The sequence below is a fragment of the Echiichthys vipera genome (assembly GCF_963691815.1).
Source record: "Echiichthys vipera genome assembly, chromosome: X".
In the NCBI taxonomy this organism is placed as follows: Eukaryota; Metazoa; Chordata; class Actinopteri; order Perciformes; family Trachinidae; genus Echiichthys; species Echiichthys vipera.
Window position 1 is genome coordinate 23,303,376 of NC_139825.1, and position 27,345 is coordinate 23,330,720.

The window sequence follows — 27,345 nt, forward strand, 5'->3', positions numbered from 1 at the left end:
CCTCATCCAAGGGACATTAAATGTGATATCTTCGGGATTTTGCTTCCCTCAAATCTGGAACCGGCATCGTTTGAAAGGTTCAAACCACCACTACGAAACCGGGTCGAGTTCGTGTGTTTGAGCGAAGTCACGGCGGAGAACTGGGGCGCTGAAAATGACGCTGTCGCTCATGAAATCACCGGCGAGCTAAGCTAATGGGGCTAGCATGTCCGCTTTGGGCTATAGTCTGTCACTAGCTGACATTTAGCGCTAGGTGCAGTTATTTTGTTGGGCACTCGCACTGCAGAGGACGATTTCACAAGGTAAACCACTCTGATACGTTTAGCACTTTCCGCGTTGCTTAGGAAACCTGCCGTTGCGTTGCTTAGGAAACCTGTCCTTCTGTTTTTCGACTTGTGTGTGTCCTGTCCGACCGAGTAACGTTATCGCAATCTTTTTTGCAGGGGTCTGGAGTACAAAAGCAGCAGCCGAAACAGTGCGGTTTCGTGCTCTAATGTATACATGCAAGTAATGTATGCGTTTAGGCACGTTGCATATAGTGCGTCTGCTTTTTGGTTACTGTTGGCATGGGTAATTGGGTTTGCTAATCAACTTGCAATCCAAACGTTGTCTCTGCTGTTGTGCGCTTAAAATGGCTGACAGATGTTAGATACTCGGGTTGGTATTTAGCGCTCTTCAACCTAACTACGCACAGCAACAGGGAAAAAATAGAGGATACTGGTATTTGATTGGGCTAAGGGGAAAGAGGGACCGTTACAGACTCCTGATTGGACCAATGAAGAGAGAGGTGAGGTGCACGCAAGCAGGGGGCTGTAGTTGTGTTTGTGCAGCAAGAGTACTTGAGGTAACATCCTGTGTTTTCATTACAACAGCACCACAGTTGACCCCTTTTTACCTCGTAACTGTTTTGTCTGCGATTTGAAAAAACAACACAAAAACAAAGATACTTCGAATCTCTCAAAACTGCAAAATAAGATGACATCCTTTTTTATTGGCGGCAGTAAAGGTGTATAATCAGGGTTAGACCAAATACATTAGTCAGACAGATAGAATACTAAACGTAAAAGTACTATTAATTATTCATGGTTATAATAATATTTTATAATTAATTGTTTATGAGATTTTAACCAGTGGTAATTTAGATTTTTTTTTAAATCAAGAAAATATTAAAACATCAATAAAAAGCAGCCTTGATGTGCCTGTGAATGTTCTCATTTGTCCAAGTCATCGTTATCCCCAAAGAAATTTCAGTCAAAAGCAACTGGACTTGGTTATTTGTCTAGGAAGACGTTTCAGCTCGTATCCAAGAGGCTTCATCAGTTCATGTACACATCTGACCAGGCTGGGACTGGTCCAACTACCTGGTGTGAGATCCAGGTATTTAACCTCTCACAAGGCCGATGATGTCACTGGAACCCTTTGTGCTCCAGGTGCCACATATCTGAACCAATGGCTCGGTGTTATTTTGAAGGATCTCAAAGCCTTGTTCTCTACCTCCTTCATGTATATATTAGCCACAATAGGGGATACTGGTGAACTCATGGCACAGCTGGGTTTTGTCTGTAAAACGTGCCATTAAACCAGAAATATGTGGTGTTCAGGCACAAATCCAGAAGTTGGCAAATGTGGTCTGGTTTGAGATTTGTTCGGTTTTGTAAGGAGTTGTCCTGTGTGAGCCGCTCTCTTACTGTGACCAGAGCCTCCATGGTTGGAATACGGGTGAACAAGGAAGTCACGTCATAGGATACAATGGTTTCATCTGGATCCATTTTTTAAGTCTCGGACTTTGTTCACAAAGTCTATGGAGTTTTGAAAAGGGTGTGGGGTGTTGCTCACCAGTGGTGCCAGGATATTGGCTAAATATCCTAAATATGGTTAGACAAGTTCACCAGAGAAGAAGTCAAGGACAACAGTTTGCCTTTCATAGACTGTGACGTCCATATGGAGAATGACAGGAGCCTCCACATTGGGGTATACAGAAAACCCACTCACACAGATCAGTATCTACTGTTTGACTCCCACCACCCCCTGGAACACAAGCTTTGAGTTATCAGAACACTGCAACACAGAGCTGATAACGTACCCACCAGCTCACAGGCCAAAGGGGAAGAACGCAAGCACCTGAGAGGCGCCCTCACAACTTGTGGTTACCCCAGCTGGACCTTTGTGAAGACTGCAGCTGCTTCCAGAAAGAAAATCAAAGTGGTTGAAAAAGAAAACAAAAGATACAACATAGTCATTCCGTATGTGGCTGGGGTATCAGCGAAACCCAGGATGATCTTCAACAAATGCTGCATCCCTGTGTATTTCAAACCCAGTAACACACTCAGATAGAGACTAGTACATACCAAGGACAGAACACCACACACCCACAAAAGAAATCTGGTTTATGCTGTCCAATCCAACGAGGAATGCAAAGATCTCTACATTGGAGAAACAAAACAACCACTACATAAACGCATGGTCCAACACAGGAGAGCTAACTCCTCAGGCCTGGACTCTGCTGCCCATTTACATCTCAAGGAGAACGCCCACTCCTTGAGGACAACAATGTCCACATCCTGGACAGAGAGGACAGATGGTTTGAAAGAGGAGTCAAAGAAGCCATCTTTGCAAAAGTAGAGAAACCATCGCTAAAGAGAGGAGGAGGTCTGAGACACCACTTATTTCCAATTTACAATGCAGCCCTTTCATCCCCTCCCAGGAGATTCAACAATCTAACCTCAAAGAACAACTGTTCACAAAGGGCTTCCTGTGACTCCAACGACTGTTGTCAAGACTCAATAGAGCACTAACAAAGTCGAAACCTACTTCCCACCAACGGGTTCCAGTGACATCATCGGTCTTGTGAAAGGTTAAATACCTGGATCTCCACACCAGATAGTTGGACCAGTCCCAGCCTGGTCAGTTGCGTACATGAACTGATGAAGCCTCTTGGATGAGAGGTGAAACGTCTTCCTAGACGAATAACCAAGTCCAGTTGCTTGCTACTGAAATTGCTTTGGGGAGCCTTAATGTGATATTTGGGAGCCCACATCTGCAGCAAAAGTCCTACAGCTGGATAAAGCCTATGATACTTTATATTGACCATTCAATTAGTGGGTAAATGGTAATATCCTTAAAACTTTTAATGGAATTACATAGACTTAGACTTCTCTTTATTGATCCCTTTGGGATGACTCCCGCAAGGAAATTGAATTTCCAGCAGCTTACAAAAACACATGGGAGGTATAAAAAATACAGTGTAGGAAAACTAATAAACTCTTAGCTAAATAAATACAGAAAGTATAAGAAAACAGTAAAAAAGAAACTAAAGAATACAGGTAAAAAAAAAACAATGTATAAGAATAAATATGTACGACTATATGACAGAAATGAGCAGTAAGAATTAACTTTTGCAAAAAGAAAAGTGTTCAGGTGTGTAAGAGCGGATTATTAATTGCACAGAGGACACTGGTGACCACAGTCTGGTAAAACATCCACAGCAGTTTGCTGCAGATGTTGAAGGACTGCAGTCTCCTCAGGAAGTACAACCTGCTTTGTGTCTTCCTGTACAGGTGGCTGGTGTATGTTGTCCAGTCCAGTTTATTGTCTAGTCCCAGCCCGAGTCCACCGCCTCCACCTCAGCTCCCTTTAGCAGGACTGCAGGACTGGTCGGGGTCTTGGTCTGGACCTCCCAAAATCAATGACCAGCTCCTTCGTCTTGGAGGTGTTGAACTGTAGGTGGTTAGTGTGGCACCAGAGAGCAAATTCCCCCACCAGACTCCGATACTCCTCCTTTCTGTCACCCCCTGTATATGACACAGCTCTGAGTTGTAGCAGAAAACTTTTTTTCGGGCCTGCTGCTTTCCTGGGCCGGAGCTTCATCAGCTGTCCTCTGACCTGGTGTGTGGTGATGTGAGGTGGGGATTGTGGAGGGGGGGAGATGGCCACAGTGGGGGTGGGGGTGAAAAGCGCTGATTAAACCTGTTGAAGAAGTCATTCAGCTGGTCCATCCTCTCTATTGTCCCCCCTGTAGCTCTGGTCTTTATGTTGTGACCTGTGATGGTCCTCACACCTTCCCAGACCTCCCTCATGTTGTTCTCCCTCAGCTTCTCCTCCACCTTTCTCCTGTAGCTGTCCTCAGCTTCCCTAAGAGTGTTTCACCTCCTGCTATGCCGCAAGGAAATTGAATTTCCAGCAGCTTACAAAAACACATGGGTGGTATGAAAAATACAGTGTAGGAAAACTGATAAACTCTTAGCTAAATAAATACAGAAAGTATAAGAAAACAGTAAAAAAGAAACTAAAGAATACAGGTAAAAAAAAAACAATGTATAAGAATAAATATGTACGACTATATGACAGAAATGAGCAGTAAGAATTAACTTTTGCAAAAAGAAAAGTGTTCAGGTGTGTAAGAGCGGATTATTAATTGCACAGAGGACACTGGTGACCACAGTCTGGTAAAACATCCACAGCAGTTTGCTGCAGATGTTGAAGGACTGCAGTCTCCTCAGGAAGTACAACCTGCTTTGTGTCTTCCTGTACAGGTGGCTGGTGTATGTTGTCCAGTCCAGTTTATTGTCTAGTCCCAGCCCGAGTCCACCGCCTCCACCTCAGCTCCCTTTAGCAGGACTGCAGGACTGGTCGGGGTCTTGGTCTGGACCTCCCAAAATCAATGACCAGCTCCTTCGTCTTGGAGGTGTTGAACTGTAGGTGGTTAGTGTGGCACCAGAGAGCAAATTCCCCCACCAGACTCCGATACTCCTCCTTTCTGTCACCCCCTGTATATGACACAGCTCTGAGTTGTAGCAGAAAACTTTTTTTCGGGCCTGCTGCTTTCCTGGGCCGGAGCTTCATCAGCTGTCCTCTGACCTGGTGTGTGGTGATGTGAGGTGGGGATTGTGGAGGGGGGGAGATGGCCACAGTGGGGGTGGGGGTGAAAAGCGCTGATTAAACCTGTTGAAGAAGTCATTCAGCTGGTCCATCCTCTCTATTGTCCCCCCTGTAGCTCTGGTCTTTATGTTGTGACCTGTGATGGTCCTCACACCTTCCCAGACCTCCCTCATGTTGTTCTCCCTCAGCTTCTCCTCCACCTTTCTCCTGTAGCTGTCCTCAGCTTCCCTAAGAGTGTTTCACCTCCTGCTATGCCGCAAGGAAATTGAATTTCCAGCAGCTTACAAAAACACATGGGTGGTATGAAAAATACAGTGTAGGAAAACTGATAAACTCTTAGCTAAATAAATACAGAAAGTATAAGAAAACAGTAAAAAAGAAACTAAAGAATACAGGTAAAAAAACACAGAAAATTAAATCATAAGTTAAATGTAGAGGAAATGTATAAGAATAAATATGTACGACTATATGACAGAAATGAGCAGTAAGAATTAACTTTTGCAAAAAGAAAAGTGTTCAGGTGTGTAAGAGCGGATTATTAATTGCACAGTGAGTGGCTCCCACTCTTTCCCTTCTGTCCCCTTTTTTTCCTCCTCCCCCCGAGTGAAGAGTTGTAGAGGATGACGGCCTGAGGGATATCCTCTGGATGCTGATGACGGTGTGCAGGGGGTGGCTGGCATTGTCCATAATGTCCAGCAGATTGTCCAGTGACCTCTCTGCCACCGTCACCAGTGAGTCCAGTTTCATGCTGACCACAGAGCCGGCCCACCTGATCAGTTTATCCAGTCTGGAGATGTCCTTCTTGGATATGCTGCCCCCCCCCCCCCCCCGGCACACCACAGTGTAGAAGAGGACACTGGTGACCACAGACTGGTAAAACATCCACAGCAGTTTGCTGCAGATGTTGAAGGACTGCAGTCTCCTCAGGAAGTACAACCTGCTTTGTGTCTTCCTGTACAGGTGGCTGGTGTATGTTGTCCAGTCCAGTTTATTGTCTAGTCCCAGCCCGAGTCCACCGCCTCCACCTCAGCTCCCTTTAGCAGGACTGCAGGACTGGTCGGGGTCTTGGTCTGGACCTCCCAAAATCAATGACCAGCTCCTTCGTCTTGGAGGTGTTGAACTGTAGGTGGTTAGTGTGGCACCAGAGAGCAAATTCCCCCACCAGACTCCGATACTCCTCCTTTCTGTCACCCCCTGTATATGACACAGCTCTGAGTTGTAGCAGAAAACCAAGGTGTACAGGGTGAAGAGAAGAGGGGCCAGCCGTGTGGCCTGAGGGGCTCCAGTGCTGTGGTCTGTCAGTGAGGTAGTCTCTGACCCATTCCACCAGATAGGGGTCCATTCCCATCCTGTTCAGTTTGTCCTGAAGTATAGGGGGCTAGATGGTACTAAAGGCACTGGAGAAGTCCAAGAAGAGAATCCTCGCTGTGGCGCTTCCCTTATCCAGATGGGAGTGGACTCAAACGCAAACTGCAGGCGGTACTGGGCGTGTTGTACCTGGGGTCTGAGGAGACTGGGGAAGAGCCGCTCCAACGTCTTTATCAGGTGTGAAGTGAGTGCCACCAGTCGGAAGTAATGCAGCTCGCTGGGCCTGTTCTTCTTGGGAACTGGAACAATGCAGGGTGCCTTCCAGAGGGTAGGCACTTTCCCTAGCTGCAGGCTAAGGTTAAAGATTTGTTGTAGTGGTTCCCCCAGTTCTGCAGCGCAGGTCTTCAGTAGTCTCTGACACATTTTATCCGGGCCTGCTGCTTTCTTGGGCCGGAGCTTCATCAGCTGTCCTCTGACCTGGTGTGTGGTGATGTGAGGTGGGGATTGTGGAGGGGGGGAGATGGCCACAGTGGGGGTGGGGGTGAAAAGCGCTGATTAAACCTGTTGAAGAAGTCATTCAGCTGGTCCATCCTCTCTATTGTCCCCCCTGTAGCTCTGGTCTTTATGTTGTGACCTGTGATGGTCCTCACACCTTCCCAGACCTCCCTCATGTTGTTCTCCCTCAGCTTCTCCTCCACCTTTCTCCTGTAGCTGTCCTCATCTTCCCTAAGAGTGTTTCACCTCCTGCTATGCTGCCTTCATGGCCTCCCTGTCCCTGCTCTTGAAGGCAGCCTTCTTCTTGTTGAGAACAGCCTTAACTTCCTGCGTTACCCATGGCTTGTTATTAGGGTAACAGTGGACAGTCTTGACTGGGGAGACCACGTCTGCAAAGAAGTTCAGGTACTCCGTCAGACAATGTGTCATCCCCTCTATGTCCTCACCGTGCGGGTTGATCAGCACATCCCAGATTGTGGTGTTGTAACAGTCTCTCAGGGCACTTTCCATCTCAGAGGACCACCACCTGATGGTTCGAGTTGTCACCAGCTGTTTTGGAACAGGGGCGTATACAGTGGCTGTAGGTGTTGTTTCTGGTGGGACAGTCTACAACCTGGTGAAAAGTAGTAAAGTCCCCAGAGATGATCATGAATGCCTCAGGGGGCTGTGTCTGCAGCCTTGCAGTGACTGAGTGGATCTTGTCACAGGCAGTGGCTTCGTCCGACATCTGCAGCAAACTGCTGTGGATGTTTTACCAGTCTTTGGTCACCAGTGTCCTCTTCTACACTGTGGTGTGCCGGGGGGGGGGCAGCATATCCAAGAAGGACATCTCCAGACTGGATAAACTGATCAGGTGGGCCGGCTCTGTGGTCAGCATGAAACTGGACTCACTGGTGACGGTGGCAGAGAGGTCACTGGACAATCTGCTGGACATTATGGACAATGCCAGCCACCCCCTGCACACCGTCATCAGCATCCAGAGGATATCCCTCAGGCCGTCATCCTCTACAACTCTTCACTCGGGGGGAGGAGGAAAAAAAGGGGACAGAAGGGAACGAGTGGGAGCCACTCACTGTGCAATTAATAATCCGCTCTTACACACCTGAACACTTTTCTTTTTGCAAAAGTTAATTCTTACTGCTCATTTCTGTCATATAGTCGTACATATTTATTCTTATACATTTCCTCTACATTTAACTTATGATTTAATTTTCTGTGTTTTTTTACCTGTATTCTTTAGTTTCTTTTTTACTGTTTTCTTATACTTTCTGTATTTATTTAGCTAAGAGTTTATCAGTTTTCCTACACTGTATTTTTCATACCACCCATGTGTTTTTGTAAGCTGCTGGAAATTCAATTTCCTTGCGGCATAGCAGGAGGTGAAACACTCTTAGGGAAGCCTAGGACAGCTACAGGAGAAAGGTGGAGGAGAAGCTGAGGGAGAACAACATGAGGGAGGTCTGGGAAGGTGTGAGGACCATCACAGGTCACAACATAAAGACCAGAGCTCTCGGAGAGATGTAAACACAGACGGTAAACACGTGACTGAACTGCCTCGGCAGATAACAGGCCGTAGGCTAGCTGCTCGAGGTCCCGGCAACATGAGACTTTCTTTACTGAGATATGTCCTGGGTTACATTAGCGGTTGTTCACATACTTGATGAGTCCCCCACCTTTGCTTTTTCTGCTCGCTTCTGTGTGTCTCTGTGTCAGCTCTCACGGCAGTGAATCCCAAGACGTCCGCGTTAGCATCCGTTACGAGGTGGTTTAACCACATCTCCATAAAGATGAACAAGCTGCTCTCACAGTAGATCCACTGGTTGTTCAGCGTGGACAGCTCGTCGATCTTGTTCGGCAACGAGTTCACATTCCCCATGATTACGGAGAGAATCAATGCCTTGTAGCGCCTCCGATTCTACGCTCGCTCAGCCTTTAGCTTCGCCCCAGCCTTGCATCCCCTGGGTCTCCTCCTCAGCTCCGCCAGGACGGGTGTTGTATCCCTGCTCGTCCCTATGTGCATATAGCCAGCAGTTCCTCTCTTGAGTAATTGAGAAAACTGGCTCTTTGTTGCATTTTAAAGTTAGAAATATCCATAGGATATATAAAACACAGAATCTCTTCACAAGAAGAGTAAAAAAGTAGAAAGAAATAAGGTAAAAGAGCTAAAAACCGTCTCCTACAGCGCTAGTGCAAAGTGTCCTGTGGACTACATATATTTTCAAATAAAATAGCACAATAATACTACCAACAGTGACAATTAATGTTAATTTATAAATCAACATTTACTGCAAGTTTCACTCGTGGTGTGATGATAACATGGTATCAAAATAGTAAGCCTATCTCAGTAAGAGCTTAGATTTAAGTGACTTGAGACCATGGTTACATGGTATAAAGTAAAAGCAACACAATAACAGCTACTGCAAATCTAATAGATAATTACACAAAGTAGAAAGTGTTGACACACATTGCACTAAATTTTTTTTTTCCCTTTTGTATTTGTTAGGAAGCTGGTGTAAACTCCGATGCGGAAGGTGAGGAGGTGGGAATGTGAGACAGTTGTTAGCGGATTTAACATGGGTAGGGGCCGAGGCAGAGGGAGAGGAAGGGGCAGGGGATCATCTGGCCAGCTGCGGTCCCCCTCGCCCTACAGACTGCAGCTCTCTCCATCCAGGGAGACTTTAACGTACGCTCAGGCACAGAAAATAGTGGAAGTAGATCTTGAAGGAAGGCTCCATCGGATAAACATCACAGATCCTCTGCCAGTTATCACCGAGGATGAGATGATGGCCCAGGACATTGCTGAGTGCAACAGCAACAAGGAGAACAGTGAACAAACGCAGAGTAAAACCAGAACGTGGAGAAAACCCTCAAACAGTAAAAGTAGGAGGAGTGGTAAAAACACATCTCACCAACGGTCTGGCTCCCATCAGCACACAGGACCTACCAATTCCCTCCAGCAACCATCCCACCTGATCCCTTTGCCTGAGCCCATCTTTCGTGTGTTGAGTTCAGTTTGCCCCTCAGAGGCGCTTGCTCTCCCAAAAGCCTACTATCGTTACATAGAAAAGACAATGGAGGAACAGGACAGTGTGGCTGAGTACGACATGGATGAGGAGGACCTCGCCTGGCTGGAGATGGTTAACCAAAAGCGTGTGTCTGACGGCCATGCCTCCGTATCTGCAGACACTTTTGAGCTGCTGATCGACCGCCTAGAGAGGGAATCCATCCTGGAGTCCCGCAGCCAGGCTCTGTCCCAGAGTGCTGTTGACGAGGATGCTTTCTGCTGCGTCTGCCTGGATGACGAATGTCTGAACAGTAATGTCATCCTGTTCTGTGACATCTGCAATCTGGCCGTCCACCAGGAGTGTTACGGTGTGCCCTATGTACCTGAGGGTCAGTGGCTGTGTCGCTGCTGCCTGCAGTCCCCCTCCCGTCCTGTAGACTGTGTGCTCTGTCCTAACCGAGGAGGTGCCTTCAAACAGACAAGTGATGGACGTTGGGCCCATGTTGTCTGTGCCATATGGATCCCAGAGGTGTGCTTTGCCAACACAGTATTTTTGGAGCCTGTTGAGGGGGTCAAGAACATTCCTCCTGCTCGCTGGAAGCTCACCTGCTACTTGTGTAAGCAGAAAGGCAGAGGAGCATCCATTCAGTGCCACAAAGCCAACTGTTACAGGGCCTTTCATGTCACCTGTGCCCAGAAGGCCGGCCTTTTTATGAAGATAGACCCAGTTCGGGAGACAGGTGTCAACGGTACCACCTTCTCTGTGAAGAAGACTGCTTTCTGTGAGCATCATTCTCCAGTAGGGTCTCGGCGGGAGGGGTCTGGAGATGAGTCGGTTGAAGGGAGACTGGTGGGGGGCAGGGGAAACCGTGGTCAAAGGTCTTACACTCAAAGCTCCCCACCACCACCACCACCAAACAAGAAAACTACCAAGGGCCAGAAGAAGAAGAACATGAAGGGGTCTGGTGGGTCGACACGTCGCTCAACTGTGCCCGTGCTGCTCGTGCCTCAGATCCCCTCTCACAGGTGTGATATTTGCATACTGTCCATATTAACATACCCAGCATGGCTTATTAATTTACTGTAGGGTCTGCCGCCTTATAAGAGGTTATTAGTGCCGTTGAAGGGTTTACTGCTACTTAAAATTACCTTACCTTAAGGTCGTAAGTTAATGTTGTTATAATGACCAGAAATACTGCCAAATGTGTTTTAATCTTTAGCTGTTACATCTCCACAGGCTGAACAAGATCTGCACAGGAGTTGAAGTCCAGAGGAAGAATCAGTTCATGCAGAGACTTCATAACTACTGGTTACTGAAGCGACAGTCACGAAATGGAATGCCTTTAATACGCCGACTTCATTCCCATCTACAGGCGCACAGGACTGCAGAGCAGGTGAGAAGAGAGATCATTTACAGTCTGTCCTCTGATAAGAAATCACCACTATTAAAACTGGCATCCACATTGCTTTTGAGTAAATCTGTGTGGTGGAGCATTATAAATTATTAACACCAGCACATTTAGAGTATCAGGCCTTCACCAAACAATAAAGTCTGTTCAGGACAGAGTCATCCAAGTCACTGGAATCAAACCAAACTTCACACCATATTTGTATTCTCACACACTGAAATCGAAACATAAGCCCAGACATTACACTTGCAACGGCTGATTTAAATAGATGGCAGGCTTCCACACAACCCTTCACAGCTCTGTGATCTTTGCTGTAGACCTCTCACTGCTGCAGAGGGCAACCGTTTGTAAAAACATATGGATATTTCTATTAATCTGTTGCTCATTCATATATGGTGGCAGGGGATGCCTTAAGTTGTTTTTAAAGGTGTTTAAACCATAAAGTGTAGATGAAACTACTCATCAATACTCCTCCATCGGTTCTTTATTAATTACTTTAAAATATATATTATTATTATTATTATTATTATTATTAATAAAAAAAACACTAAACAAGATCCAGTTTTATTTATATTTTACATATAGCTAAATGTTAGAACAACAATGATGTTTACAGCAAAATCGATATATACACTCAATAATATTTCACTGGAATCTAGGGCTGGACCCAAATATTCAACTATTGGCATACTCGTTTATTGGCCAGATATTAGATTTTCAATTTTGTTTTACAGGTTTTTGTTAGAATAACAGAATCCTTTAATTAATGGTTTTAATTAAGCCAAAACATGTGTTTCCATTTCAGCTCAGTATAAGAGTCATTCCTGTTTCCTGCATTATGTTGTCATTTACAATCGCTTTTCTCTCCTCTCCTCATTCTGGGGATGGGTGCACAGTAGGGCGCTGCAACTCAGCACTCTGTAAAGTTGTTTTTATTGCAACATTAGCCGCTCTGTTTCAACAATGTTAGGCTTAAAAAAATGTTTAAATTTTTTGCTTGTTCCCCTTTGTGTTCAGAGGGAGCCTGATGAGAAACTGTGTGCTGCAAGAGAGGAGCTACGCTACTGGCAAAAGTTGAGGCAAGACCTGGAAAGAGCCAGGCTTTTGGTTGAACTCATCCGCAAGAGAGAGCGGCTAAAGAGAGAACAGGTGCGTTACAGAGGAAATGTCAGGCAAGCTATAGTGTTAATATTCTTATCTATTAGAGCTCAAACAGTTACTCAAGTAGTTTTAATAGTAGATTAGTTGTTTTTCAAGAAGAATTGCCTGAAATACAGCTTGTAATATTTGCACATTTTTTTGTCATCTTTGATATACTTCTCAGTCATGTTTGACATATGGACCTGTTGATCAGACTAAGCACACAATTTAAATACCTTGGGCTCTGAGAAATTGTGATGGGTGTTAATCATTTAAGAGAAAATAATAAGCAGATACATCGTTCACAATTTACGTAGTATTGATTTGAATCCTGTAGAGTGACCTTGTGTTTCTGCTCCTCTCCCCTGTCCTTTTATGTCATCACTCCTCAGATGAAAATTCAGCAGGCTGCTCTTGAGTTGAAGTTGACCCCTGCATTGGTGCTTCTGCGATCCACCTTGGACCAACTGCAGGAGAAGGACACAGCAAAAATATTCTCTCAACCCGTCAATCTATCAGAGGTCGGTGCAGTTAGAGAACAATCGGCTTAAAATAAACACTTTATGTCAAGCAGCATATTTACTTTAGCGGTGACTAAACTAACGGTCTTATTTTCATGATTCACTGAGGTCCCAGATTACCTAGAGTTTATTTCCCAACCCATGGACTTCTCCACCATGTGTACCAAACTGGAGGGACATGCCTACTGCTCCATCTCAGACCTGGAGAAGGACTTTAATCTCATGATCTCCAACTGCCTCAAGTACAACTCCAAGGACACCATGTTTCACAAGACAGCCTTACAACTGCGGGAGGTGGGTGGAGCCATTCTCCGCCACGCCCACAGGCAGTCCCAGAGTATCGGCCTGGACCCTAGCACCGGCATGCATCTCCCAGAGTCTCCAAACAAACATGGCTTCTACAACTGTACGTGGGATGACGGTGAGTTGATAACGGGAACTAGCTGCCTCTCTGTGATCATAATGTTCATGCCTCATCTGTTCATATGTTTCTCCTTATGCTCTCTACAGTCGACTCTCTCTTGGACCCAGAAAACAGACTGCACTTAACAACAGACGAACAGCTAAAGGCCTTACTGGACAAACTGGACATGGTGGCGTCCATGCGCACCAGTGGTGGTCGAACCAAGCGCATTAGGCTGCTGCGCCGAGAGATCAACACTCTCAGGCAGAAGATGAACCAGCAGCAGCAGCAAAACACTCTGTCTGTGAATGGCAAGGAGGATGAAGGGAAAGAGGAAGAAGAGGAGGAGAAGGAAAAGAAAAAGAAGACAAATATTAATAAAGGACGTTTGAAAGCAGTGTCAAATTCTGGGACAGGTAAAAAAAAAAAATCTATCCTTTATATATATATTTTCTGCCATTCTGCTTTAACTTATAATAACAATGTAGCCAGTAATGGCACTGTTAAAACATTATACAAGTTTTTATGATAGAAAAGCAGAAAATCCTCACATAGGAGAAGCTGCAGCCAGTGAATGTTTTGAGATCATAAGATTCACTGACTTAAATAAATGTATCTTTGATCCAGATGACTCTCCACCTGAGTTAGAACTTACCGGCCCGGTATCATCGCCGCTGCCAGGAGACGCTCCTCTTGAACCCCCTGTCTTGGGCATCGTACCTGGAGGGCGAAGGTCTCCCGGACGCTCCTACAAGCGTCAGAGGTCATCCCGCAGTGGAAGCAAGAGTCAAGGTGAAGATGAAGCTGAAGTGGGTGAAACGGCATCTTCACAACAGGAGGCTGTTCACGAGGTTACTCCGCTAGGAACACCCCCGACTCTGCCTTTGGTTGGAGTTGGCCGTCGTACGTCTGTTTTGTTTAAAAAAGCTAAAAATGGGGCACGAATGGTAAAAAACAAGTCCCCACCACAACAGAATGGGAAAACATCTGAGGGTAAAACCAACGGGTTGGACCACCCAAATTTACCCAGTGTGACCAACATCACCACCTTACCTCCCACTCCAAACGCTTCCCCTACTCCTCCCTCTCCTTCCTCACACCACCTTAGGTCCAGAGGCCCCAGCTCAGAAGGTGAAGCAGACAAACTCCCTCTACCACACAGAGGAGGTAAGGAAAAAATAAATCACTGTATCACAATGAGAGATTCTAGAAAGTCCATGTTTGTCACTATTTAATTTGTGGTCTCCCTAGGCCTGACAAATGGAAAGCACACCTCTACAGACCATGATGATGATGATGATGATGATGACGACGACCAAAAGCTAAAGTGAGTATGGCGTCACAGAGGCAATGGGCCCCATACAAGAACCACTTATACAAAGAGATAGAGGTGTAACGAGCTCTCGTCCAAAGGATCCAACACTAAGAGATAATCATCCACCACTTTACGCTGAAGTCAAGGTAAGAAAATAAATGTAACGTTACTGAGCTGGACCAAAACAGTTTAAACTCGACTGGAGTAGTTCACAATGTGTTTCGGTTTTTCCTTCTGAATCTTGCGGGGATATATAGTAGTTACCTGGATGTAACGCCAGTTCTATGAGTATATATAGAACCCTCTATTTTTAATATAAAGTAAGCTTATATGTTTTATGTGAAGGATGTGACCAAAGTAATGTTTGTGTCTTCCTCCTTCTGTAGTGTCCAATAATAAATTAATAATGATAGACTTATAATCATGAAAATGGTAATATTTCATTGTGACAATAATTCTGATATCAAAATCTCATAGTGTGACATCCCTAGCTGTGTGAAAATCTTTTTTGTGAATTAAACTTTCACACAGGGTGTGTAACAGGTCACTTTTGTATATGGCAATCGAGGGCCATTATGCGAATGATCAAATCTCAGTTTGTCATGAACAGGTGGCATTCACCAGGCTGAAACAAGCTATTTATGACAAGTTTGTGCAGCCGAGAGAGTTTGATGAATCCAACTTGAACATTTGTACAAGCATGCTTCATAGAGGAAAGTAAGAGGTTTAGCCTAAGAATAAACATGTTCTTGTATGAGGCCCATTGACTTTTAAAGTGTTTGCCATTGAATTGTAGCTATAGTCTTGCCATAAATTGTGACTTAAAAATACCCAACCTCTTGTTCTTCTCTCTTTCCTTGTTTACAGCTTTAGTGTCTCCCCACCCAAGCGAAGTCGTGGTAAACCTGCATTGGCAAAAGTTGCGGGCAGTGAGAACGGAGACATCTGTGGGTCTGGTCTGTATGATGCGAAGGCAATCAGAATACAGTAAAATGCTTCAGGTTTTGTGTATTTTATTGGATGCTCAATGTAAGACTCTGCACACAAGTTTTTATGAGCAATAAAGTTTGGACTTTGGAAGAGGTGTCCTGAATACAAATTAATTGGATGTATTGGAATATCCTGTTCACAGGACAGTCTACACTTCTGTCTTTAGATAGTGAGACTGAGCTCAGACCTCTGGACCTAGTTTGGGCCAAATGCAGAGGATATCCATCATACCCAGCCATGGTGAGGATGTTTTTGCACTTTTTGGTGTGTATACTAAGGGCGCACTAACACTTGGCTCAGATGATCCGTGCCATGCATTAACATGATTGTCCCCCCTCCCTCTTCCCCGAGGCCCAGGCCCGCTTGCACTCACATTACTTGAAATGATCTAAACCCTGGCTCGATTGCTTATTGCCATCACCCCTGTGATGTGTGTTTTTGTTGTCAAACTGTTTTTGAATATTTTCAGCTGACCAAATCTGCACGCTCCACCTCCGCGAACCCTTCGCGGTATCTTTTGAAATGTCTGTCGCAGGGAACAGTCGTATATAAATAGTCTCAGGATTGCCGTCAGTGCTCGTACGTGTGCATCCGTGCTTTACTAAAGCCCACCTTTCTTAAACCGAAAGCAGCTGGGGAGAGTGTCATGCCTAGGCGCGGAACAGTTGTTGACTTTAGCTGTCATTCGTGCTTGGGCTCGGTACGAATGGCAAGTGTGAGTGCGCCCTAAGTCTCAGAGCTGACATAAAGAGAAAGGCCTCATTACATCCCATAGAAGGGCGTGATCATTCAATCAAAAATAACTCCAGTAATTCATTGTTACAGATTGTTGACCCAGACATGCCCCAAGAAGGGCTTCTTCACAACGGCATCCCCATTCCAGTGCCTCCCATGGAGGTGCTCAAACTGGGCGAATGGAGAGAAACGGAAGAAGGCCAAAAGCTCTTCTTAGTGCTCTTCTTTGACACTAAAAGAACTTGGTAAGATTCAGACATGCGGCTATAAACGTCATGCTCAATTTTAAAACAATCTGGAGCAGTTTTGTCACTTTGAAAATCGTGTCTCCTGGTTTTTAGGCAATGGCTCCCTCGGAACAAACTGCTGTCGATGGGTTTGGACGACACTGTAGACAAACTGCGCTTAATGGAAGGCAAGAAACCCAGTGTTCGCAAGTCTGTACACACTGCATACGACCGGGCCATGGTTCATTTAAACCATGTGAGAGGAAATGTAAACTTCACTCCCTCCAATTTTATATAAAATTTTAGTCTGGTTATATATATATATGATGCTTCATCAATTCTCTTAAAAAGTTTGGAAAGTAAGACAACAGTTGGTGGCATTTGAAGGTTTTCTGCCTAAAACTGTTGCTGAGATTTATAAAAATGGAGAGGAATAAGTGCTTAAAGACATTTTCCTAGATGAATTTGTTCATTTATTCATGTAATTTTTGTAAAAGATTTTACACAACCACTGTTGCTGTGTTCATATAAAGTATTTATTTTAGGCCAAAGTGAGTCAAGACTTAGATGAAAAAAGTGTAAATATTAAACCGTCAAAGGGATCGTCTTGATTCAAAACCATTTAGATTGTATTTGCCATTGAAATGTCACTGTGTTTAATGAAGTGTGCAAGTCCCACTTAATGTTCACGTCATATCTGGACTCCACAGACGTTTGATTTTACTTTTTTTGCCATCAAAAAATAACCTTACAAGTGGTGGAGCATAACCGTTTCACTCACAGAAAAGTGTGTACCCATTTTCGATAACGATTCTGATAATTGCTCAGTTGATACAACAAGATATAGCCTGGTTTCGCCAGACTAATTCTCAAATGCAGTCTACTATATCTACAACCAATCAGAGCAACAAAACAACACAGTGCTGAGCAACACGCAAGTTAGGGGGGTGCTTGGTCCGTTTTCAAGCAGGAAAAAAAATGTCGTCCAACTTCCTGAAATGGTTGCGCCGCCGAGTTTGAGCCTGGTGCGTTGCACTGGATGGAATTACAGGACGTTGACCCTCCTATGTGTTATTATCGCAAACCCACCCCCATATGACAGATGGTTGTGTTTAATTCTGCAAGGGCCTGCTGGAAATCCAGACGTATCTGCCAGAGCAAATGAAACATGAGCTTGGAGAGTCGTCTGGTTTTCAGGCTAAACAAGATGCCTGTCAAAGAACTATTTGAAATGAATGAAATACTGATATTAGCTACTCGTGCAAACGTTCTTTATCTTTTAGCCCAGCTATGACGCGTTGCAGGTGGGACTTTAGAGGTTTTTACTTATTTTTCCATATTGTGAAACTGTATTATGATACTAGAATGTTGGAGTACCTGGTGCAGCTACTTGGTTAGTGAGATGTGAAGCCACTACAAAAGATGAAGCTGATTATTTTGTGGTTATGACAAAGTCTACTGCGGTCTCTCACTGAAGAACTTGCCATTTGCAGATCTGGCTGAAATGACTTGAAAAGCACAATCGGTCTATTTAAAAAAGAAAACTTGTAGGACCGATGACTCCTGGAGCCATATATGTGGCAAGAGATTGTGTGTTTGTACAGTATATATGAATACAGACTCAGTGTAGTAAAGGTGCATGTGTATAGTTTTGTAAATATGTAAATGTATGTTTATATTGGCTTACATGAAGTAATTTAAGGAATGCAAAAATCAAATTTAGATTTTAATTTATAATTTGTGGCAGTCGAGAGTGTTATTTAAAAAGTAAAATATTTAAAAGATTGATGTATGATGCTAAGTAGCTCTTTGTAATCGTGATGGTATTCACCAACATGTCAGAATATATTCTCTAGAAGTGAGGTGGCACAAGACCTGATCTCTGTAGGCAGAAGTCACCACACTAGTCTACAAGAGTCCATTCTTTTCTTCGGTGGCACAGGAGATTTTTGATCTTGTCATTTGAATTGTACTGCAAGATCTATTATCTCCCTGGGACAATATTTTCTCACACAAGAATAAATGCCGTTTGAAACAACTGCCTGTGTGTGTCTATGTCTATAAACGTTCACCTGCTTAACTCAGTACGTTGTATTATCGATAGTATATTACACATAAAGTGACCAAACTGACCAATCTAGGCAGCGGTAGACCAGCAACTCTCATGTTCCACGGGGTAAAATGACTGGTTTTGTGAATGGAGTCTGGTGGCTTTGACGAGAGCATTAAACTGCTTTAGTTACTCCGCATAAACTTAAACAGGCCCGAGCTTTTGTTTGTTTTTTACCGGCACTTACAGTGTGTTCATCATTACATGTTCTGTATAAAATCTTCACAGCGCATCAGTTTGAGAGTTGGCTGTCGCTTCAGCTGGGGATGTTAAAGGGCTATCGGGCAGCAATATGAGTTGGTGAAGATATTCTAAATATAGCGTAGACCTAACTTATAGATTTGCTTTATGTGAGCTTATTTTAGGTGGCTCAAAAACATTTAGCTGCTGCCCATTTAGCTTTCGTACCGGTCCTCCTGCTTGCTTCTCCAAACTGTGGATGTGCCAACCGCCATCTTCTGTATTACACTGATTATGGCTATGCATCTCATCCAAACTATTCCTTTAAAGTGGCTTTGTCTGTCACATCAGGGACAAGCTCCTCCACATTTTAAAGAAGGAGTGATTATCGGCAAACTAAATATTGCAGGCCCCAAATCATTTAATGATGCAACATTTCAATCAACGTCTTCAAGTTCTTCACCTGACAAAGACCTTGAAGATCGAAGGTTGGAAGTGTGCATTCTGCTTCATCCACACTTGACATCAGCACAACTGCCTGACCCATTTAAACGGCGTGCAGTGTGGCTGAAAAAAAAAATTCACGGCAAGTTCTTAAGTCCTGAATATCTTGTGTTACAGCGAGGGAGATACTGAAAACATAAAGCACTACTAACCAGTGTTTTAGCACACATCACAGTCTGGTCTCTAAACATTATCACAACGACTCTGAAGTTGTACACAGCAAAAAGGCACAGATCTAAGACATTATGTCATTAAGAATATCAATTACATAGTGTAATGGTTGATTTTATGCATCCCTTAATTATAAAATATTATAATACATTATAATGTTCTTGGATGCTTTCTGGAAAGAACAATGCAATAAATTACTAATTATAGTATAGATCCTTGAAAGAAAACCACGTAAATATTAATTCATTTACATTTGGAAACTTTATTCTTCCTATTTGTTGAACTAAATGCTCATTTGTAGACAATTTTCCTGTAATTGCATGTTCAGCTCACCTGCTATACACTTGCTAAGGGACTCAAGGTTAAACAAGCAATTAACTGGAAGTCTACCCACTATCTATTTTTTCTATAATTAGGACCAAATATAAAAAGTCCCAGAAACGTGTCAACTTATTACAGAAATACTAGCCCCTGCAAAATCAAGTCTTACTTCCTGTAACATTAATTAGTCATGTTCTGGTTGATAATAAATTAAGCTATCTTGACTTAATCGGGACAAGGGTAGATTTGTGCAACCTGGGATTTATCTCGTAATACTATAGACATACTCTTAAGACTTGAATTGACAAGAAATTCTTCAAAAGGACACAAAGATGAGGCTACTGTTTATAGAGCATCTTTACAAAACTATTATCCAAAAAGATCCGTTGCCTGAAGTCACATTAAGTGTTGACTGATAATGCATGAGCTCAGTGGCATCTTCTTAGCTTAACTAGATGACAATGAAAACACTAACAGTGACGAGGATGATCATGTGAAGTATTCAGGTGCAACAGGCTGGGATTTCCTACTTGTTTTCTGCACAAAATGTAACATTAATGAAACCTGATCATTTTAATTTGAATAGAAACATCAGTTGGATATGAAGCAACATCATGTTTTCAAGTTCTGTCAGGGATGTTCAACCTAATCCAAAGAGGTTCATGACCCTCTGTGACACATAGTGGCCCATCCCTGTTCTGGCAGTTCCAGTTGTTGTTATTCCAGTTTATATTGAGCCCAAATACACATCATACTTTCATTTGTTGCATATCCTGTTTTGACACAATTGGGATGCTTTTGTTTCATTAAATGATTCTTGTTTAAGAACTAGTCTGAAAAAAGGTAGTTTAAGTTAATTTCACTCCTCATACTGCGATGACTAGTTACAGCATATGAATGAACTGTCATCTGTGCGATACATTCCGTGAGGAAAATTCCTCTGTTGTTGCAGTAATAAAACAATATAAAACATTTAAATATCATTGCTATTATTTCTAACCCAGTTCAATTAAAATGCTGTTTTTGCCCTGTCTGTTTTCTGATTGAAAGCAGTGATGCAATGACATGCTCTCTTGTTAAGGTAAAGAAGTAATACTAACTTGAAAGAGTTTGTTCCTTCATAAATAGTGTAAGACTTTTGTAGTGTTTGATTCCAGTAGTCAATGTTTGTCAAGTCCAACAAGTGTCAAAAGAGGGTTCAAAAATATTTTGGAACCAGTGTACAAACTATTGTTGAATGAGGTGGAGCAACTATTGCAGCGCTAAGAAAGTCCTATAGAAGAGATAAGAAGCCGTTATCTGTGGCGTCTTGCTGGTCAGATTTCCCACCTCGAGAGCTCTTGCTGGGGTTTGGGGTGGTTGAATACTTTGGAGGGTATCTGATGAAGAGACGGTCCTCCTCCTTTTTAATCCACCTTAGAAGCTTTGTGATAGCAGTAATAGCACAGGCCTTTGTCACCAGAGGACTGAAGCAGGTGTACAGCTCAAATTTACTTGTGACCTACAGCAGAGAGGAAAATGGAAATTTTAGATGAAACAATCCATCACTGTCCACATGATAAGAATATTTTTACATCTGGGGAAAAACTCTTATGCATGTATTTACAGGTTTTAATCAAAGGAAAGTCCACAAAAAAATAGACAAACTCCTTTCCTATGCCAATGGATGAGTATGCCTTTTTTTCTGGTGTTCAACATCATGAACGTGACCGTAAACAAAGCAGCATGGAGGCCAGTGTCTTTTACCTATTCAGTCTCTCTTTCAAACTTGGCGCTGACCAATTTGGAATGGTGTCCAAGCGCTGGCTTGGGCAGAGATGGATGGAATTTGTGGCTGAGATGACAAATAGACGGAAGTGACGTGTGTCATAGCAACGCGCCAGAAAAGGGTGGAAAATTTCCGTGTTCACCAGGGTGTCATGTTTCCATCACTGCTGATCAGAGCAGGAGCTGATAAACACCTGCAACTACTGCGGAGGCATTTGTCCTCGGAATAAATGCACATTGTAATGTTTCCAAATAAAGACAAAATTCAGATGTTAATGGGTGTTTTTAACAGGTTTTTTGTCCCGTGGGAAAGGCGATTTGATACTCTCATATCTGTTCATTAAATATGAAGCTACAGCCAGCTATCTAAGCTTAGCATAAAGACGGGAAACTGCTACCCTGGCACTGCCCAAAAGGTAAAAAAAAATAAACCTCACTAATAAACAGGCTATCACTGTGCTCACCAGCCAATAAATAGTCCAGCACATAACTTCCAGTAAAACTACAACAGCTAAATGTTGCCTCTTGTTTCCTGTCTTTATGCAAAGCTAAGATAACCGTCTCATGGACAGATAAGAGGGTGACATCAATTGTCTCATCTAAATTTCTGTAAGAAAGAAAACAAGTGTATTTCCAAAAATGTTTCCAATAAAAATCCTTAGAATATATTCAGACACTCATGTCAAAGATAAGTGAACAATAAAGAATAAACAATAAATAAACAATAAAAGACATTTTCAGAAGTTGTATATAGTGACGGTGATAATGTATCCATAAACACAGCTACATACCCAAGCTAGCAGGGTTTCCCTCTCAGCGACGTGGTAGATAAGCTTGAGGGGTCGTGAGGTGCTGTGGATGCGGCTGTGCATATAACGATAAAGATCCAGCAGTCTCATTTTCTCCTCTTCACTGCTGTACGGGGCCTCCATCTCTGGGCTGCATGCAGCAATAAATTGTAGAGCAAAGGTTACAAACAGAAAAGGGATAAAGTTTCCACCAAGCAAAGATATAGTGACAAAACAAAAGGGCTATAGTGCTGAATTTTTTCATCATTATAACTATTGATTTTTGGTACTGATAAGACAAAGTTGAACAGCCTAACGAAGCATTCTTTTTGCTCTTTGTAACATTATTCTGAACTGAGCCATGTAAATCAAATTATTACGGTTATATAAAGTGCAGAGCTGTGGTTATTTGGCTTTGATTGGTTGCTGGCGTATGTAATAAAACACCTAGTGCTTTCAGTTCAGCTCATTAAGAGAGATATGTGGAGTGAATTGGCAGAATTAGTGGAAAACCATTTGAATTTCTTACTATTTCAATTTCTCTGTGCCCTTGACGCTCATTTCAAAGACCCTTCTCAATGGGAAACTTTCATTTGTAAACACCAACCATATGTATTTTATTCTTAAAGAAAATGAGCTTTCATATTTTCTCCTACACGAGGTATTTACACTTCATGAAATGCATAAATAACGTCAGATACACGACCACACACACCTGGTGAACTGAGTGAGCTGGCGGTAGTTGTCTGGCACGTCAAAGGGCTTGTACATGAAGTGTCTGAGGTCTGAGACGCCCACTTGGCTCACACTGTAAGATTGGACTTTGTCAATAAGGCTCAGGGAGTTCTGAGCCATCATGGCCTCCTCTATCTTCCTCTTGCACTCAGCTACAGCGTAGAAAGCCTCCTTGTCTGTCGACAGCAGCAGCAAGCAAACAGTGCATTCTGGAGGGTCCAGGTAAGAAATGTATGCATAAAAGTAACAGTCAGGATTAAAGAGGGGGAGGCAGATGGGAGTCCAGATCTCCCCCGCTTGAAAGGCAGAGGATGCTCCGATGAGGTTGAGCAGGAGGTGGACATCAGCAGGTTCCAGCCTGGTGTCCTCGATTACTGTCTTTTCTTGGACAATGGTGAGGAGCTGGTTCTTGGCAATGAGGATGGAGAAAACCAGATTTGGGGTGATCGCTTTCTGCAGGATCTGGCTGAGAGAGTCCCTGAGAGAGGAGGCTAAGGGCAAGCAGTGTACTGCTGCTAGCAGGAAGCTGGGGTCAGAATCCACCAGGTTGAGAAGACCGTCCAGGATCTTCTCAGAGCCGGTAAGGAGTCTCCTCAGGTCATAGTTTTTCTTGTGTTCAAAGATGCGAGATATGCTGGCCTGGGTGAGCATGCTGATGATCTGATAGTACACATAGAGGAGCTCTCCGCGCAGCTGCTGCTCAGTCTGACGACTGCTAGAGACGCACACCAGCACTAGGGGCCCTTTCTGTAAGAACACCACGGTGTGCTCAGCTGATGGAAGGAAGAAAAGACATCAGTAAACATTAAGGATAGCCTAATAGTTTCTAAAATGCAGAACTTTAAGTAACTTTGCTTATTTGGTGATTTTTATTTCTAATAGTTTTTCTAGTAGTAATTTCTAAGTGTCAGTTAAATGAGTGTAAATAATGTTTCTAACAATGTCCCCCCATGAACGACAGCTCGAAAGTGTAAGAGGAATTTCCAAAATAAAATCTTGTACTAAATACAATGTGAAAGTAAATCAATTCTGCCCTCTCCTTGCTCATTATCTGTCAATAGCGCAGCACTTTTTATCAATTGGTAATAATCGACTTGTCCTCTATGGAAAGCCAGAGCTGTGGCCACATTTACTGGCCGCTCCTACGCACAATCCTCTGTGAACACTTGCTCTCACTTATGTATATAGAAAATTACGTGTTACAAAAGTTATGCGAAAAAAGGAAAATCACACCTATGCTCTTACCTGAATAGACTGAGCGGATGATATTATCTCCACTTTGAACAAAGGAAACCAGCGCCATCATGACTCCCATTGTAGATGAAAGAGCCTCTTCACTGCCGTATCGGGAATAGATGGGTTTGCCTGCTTCACTCAGCACAAAAACATGCTTCCTGTGCTGCCGCCAGCTCTCAGCTGTCACATCCTCATCACGATGAGACATGAAAGCAGGATATTCCTGGGTGCCTGCCTCCGACAAGGGAGATGACCTTCCTTTCACACCTAGCCCTTGCTCCTCCAGCTTGGCCTTGGCCAGCATTGTAACGACAAACTCCCCAGTGTCACTTCGGTCATTGTCAACAGCAGCATCCTCGGTTCCTCTGTCAGATGGCTGAGTGGACACACTGTTCTGACACTCAGAGTTTTCTGTCTCCTCAGTCTCTAGCTTTGTTACCTGGTTAGAATGGGGCTCTGCATCCAGACTCTTCTCGTCCGCTGAAACATCTGACAGGCCTAGATCTGCAGGCTCCTCTTTGTTAACAGTGGCGCTGATATTTCTCTCCACCGGATCAGGAAACATGTGATTCCCCAAAAGGGAGAGGGAAGTCGCCAAAGTGTCAGCTAAATATGAAATCAACAATTGAATTATGAAACGAATGATACAAATTAAAACGTGAGCTAAAATAATTTGAAAATGAAAGATAAAATAATTTACCAGGTGGATTGCTCTCACAGGGTGGATCACAGATCTTCACTCCCTGTGACCCTCCTTCTTGATGATTGTCTCTCTCCATGATATCATGCCAGTCACTGGAGATAAAAAAAACAAAACCTTCTACGTATAACCAAACAATTCGGAATAAGCAGCTTTATTAAGTCATTTTATCCAGTGGTTGTAGCTGGACCTTGCATACATCCCAGTCTCTTATGAATAGGAGCACTCATACTGAACCAGTCACATGGTTACAGAGGAAAACTGGTTACAGAGAATTACAACTCCAAGATACCAAACACACTCGGGAATTTAACGGTCACAGCAACTCCCAGCAGCCTGGTTTATGTCCCCCTGCAGATAAACGGCAGAGGAAAGTACCTGTTTGACCGCCAGAACCGGCGAACTAGCGTGTGCTAAATGACAGCTTAACTTACTTAAAAGCTTATGTTAGCTCGTCTGCTAACTGGCTCACCGTCAGGAAAGCTTACTTTGCCATTCTGATAGTTATTTCATAGTGAATTCCGATGGAATTGGACTGTGATTACATGGCTAACATTGCCTGCTAGCAAGCGACACACAGATCAATTTCATCATGGCCTTGGCTTAACAGGGTGCATGCGATCAACCGTGGTTAAGCTACGATTAGACATGTAAAGACAAGGAATACAACTTACCAGTTTGTACCCTCGAAACGTTGGGTTGAATGTGTAATTGGCTACATCAACTTTCATCCACAGCCCCGGCTCCAAACAAGCTGTCAGGAATGAGAAGCAGAAAACAAATTCTCCTCTTACGACAGCAGACATCCGGAATCTCTGATGACAAGCCAGACTGACCAATCAGGAGACTCGGTGGCGAGTGCTAGCCCCGCCCCCAGGCTACGTAAAAAAACACACACACACACACACACACACACACACACACACACACACACACACACACACACACACGCATAGCTATATGTACTGTATATACTGTACGTTTTTAACCGTGGCGGACTAAACATCACTTACGCCTCAATAAATAAATGTATATATAAATAAAAGAATAAATAAATAAATATATGCTTTACATTTATAACTACATATTTGTTCACCTACATTTATTTATTCATATATTTCTGTGTCCATATGTTTTTTCAGTCGCTAACAAGCGTTTGTCCAACATTTTCAAAAATCTAAACACAATTTGCATCGTATCGGGCTTTTGAGGCCACACCATTCACACACTTCATGTCGTTTTCACACAATATGATGTCAGTGAACACATTTCCACAATGCTTACATTTTCTTACCTCCCAACAGAATTATGGATTGTTTTTGTATTATTTACGAATGTTAATGCACAACATCCCACAACAGCAAAACCAATACTCCAAACCTGAGATACAGTATGAAAGACATCTGCTTCTCCAATGAAACAAAAATATAAATATATCTATGCTGATAATAAACAAACAATTAATAATTGACACAGCTGACAGTGATGTTTTTGGAAACAGACAAACACTGTAATGTCTGGACATGGAAGAGCAAGGGGCCCAGTGAGAGATGCATTGAGAGGAGCAGGTGCAGTGAGAGGAGCAGGGACAGTGAGAGGACTAGGTGCAGTGAGAGGTGCAGTGAGAGGAGCAGATGCAGTGAGAGGAGCAGGGGCAGTCAGAGGAGTAGGTGCAGCAGGGGAAGTCAGAGGAGTAGGTGCAGTAAGAGGAGCAGGAGCAGTGAGAGATGGTGTGAGAGGAGCAGAAGCAGTGAGAGATGCAGTGAGAGGAGCAGGAGCAGTGAGATATGCAGTGAGAGGAGCAGGAGCAGCAAGAGGAGCATGCGCAGTGAGAGAAGTAGGAGCAGTGAGAGATGCAGTGAGAGGAGCAGGAGCAGTGAGAGAAGTAGGAGCAGTGAGAGATGCAGTGAGAGGAGCAGGAGCAGTGACAGATGCAGTGAGAGTAGCAGATGCAGTGAGAGGAGCAGGCGCAGTGAGAGGAGTAGGAGCAGTGAGAGACGCAGTGAGAGGAGCAGATGCAGTGAGAGGAGAAGGAGCAGCAAGAGGAGCAGGCGCAGTGAGAGAAGTAGGAGCAGTTAAAGATGCAGCGAGAGTGCAGTGAGAGATCCATGAGAGGAGCAGATGCAGTGAGAGATGCAGTGAGAGGAGCAGGTGCAGTGAGAGAAGTAGGAGCAGTGAGAGATGCAGTGAGAGGAGCAGGTGCAGTGTGAGAAGTAGGAGCAGTGAGAGATGCAATGAGAGGAGCAGGTGCAGTGAGAGAAGTCGGAGCAGTGAGAGATGCAGTGAGAGGAGCAGGAGCAGTGACAGATGCAGTGAGAGTAGCAGATGCAGTGAGAGAAGTCGGAGCAGTGAGAGATGCAGTGAGAGGAGCAGGTGCAGTGAGAGAAGTCGGAGCAGTAAGAGATGCA

At 43.7% G+C, this 27,345-nt stretch overlaps 2 protein-coding genes across 4 annotated transcripts; one reads left to right on the forward strand and one right to left on the reverse strand.

Annotated features, from left to right (window-relative positions):
• Positions 1-18,454, forward strand: brpf3a (bromodomain and PHD finger containing, 3a). 3 transcript variants are annotated; one of them, XM_083938780.1, is made up of 13 exons: positions 1-787; positions 9,185-10,711; positions 10,923-11,079; positions 12,112-12,243; positions 12,627-12,755; positions 12,864-13,176; positions 13,266-13,574; positions 13,786-14,325; positions 14,410-14,485; positions 15,341-15,429; positions 15,606-15,703; positions 16,289-16,443; positions 16,540-18,454. In XM_083938780.1, exons 2-13 carry the CDS (start codon positions 9,204-9,206, stop codon positions 16,721-16,723), a joined length of 3,690 nt encoding a protein of 1,229 aa, XP_083794906.1. In that variant the 5' UTR covers positions 1-787; positions 9,185-9,203; the 3' UTR covers positions 16,724-18,454. The 3 variants fall into 3 exon arrangements, with proteins under 3 accessions (XP_083794906.1, XP_083794905.1, XP_083794907.1); XM_083938779.1 differs by having other exon boundaries at positions 1-302; XM_083938781.1 differs by having other exon boundaries at positions 1-302; positions 15,630-15,703.
• A 1,293-nt stretch (positions 18,455-19,747) lies between these two features.
• Positions 19,748-25,692, reverse strand: mon1bb (MON1 secretory trafficking family member Bb). Its single transcript, XM_083939403.1, has 6 exons — positions 25,612-25,692; positions 24,938-25,032; positions 24,247-24,843; positions 22,982-23,774; positions 22,270-22,417; positions 19,748-21,212 (listed from the first exon to the last, which is right to left on the reverse strand). Exons 2-6 carry the CDS (start codon positions 25,014-25,016, stop codon positions 20,985-20,987), a joined length of 1,845 nt encoding a protein of 614 aa, XP_083795529.1. The 5' UTR covers positions 25,017-25,032; positions 25,612-25,692; the 3' UTR covers positions 19,748-20,984.
• Between the last annotated feature and the right edge of the window lie 1,653 nt (positions 25,693-27,345).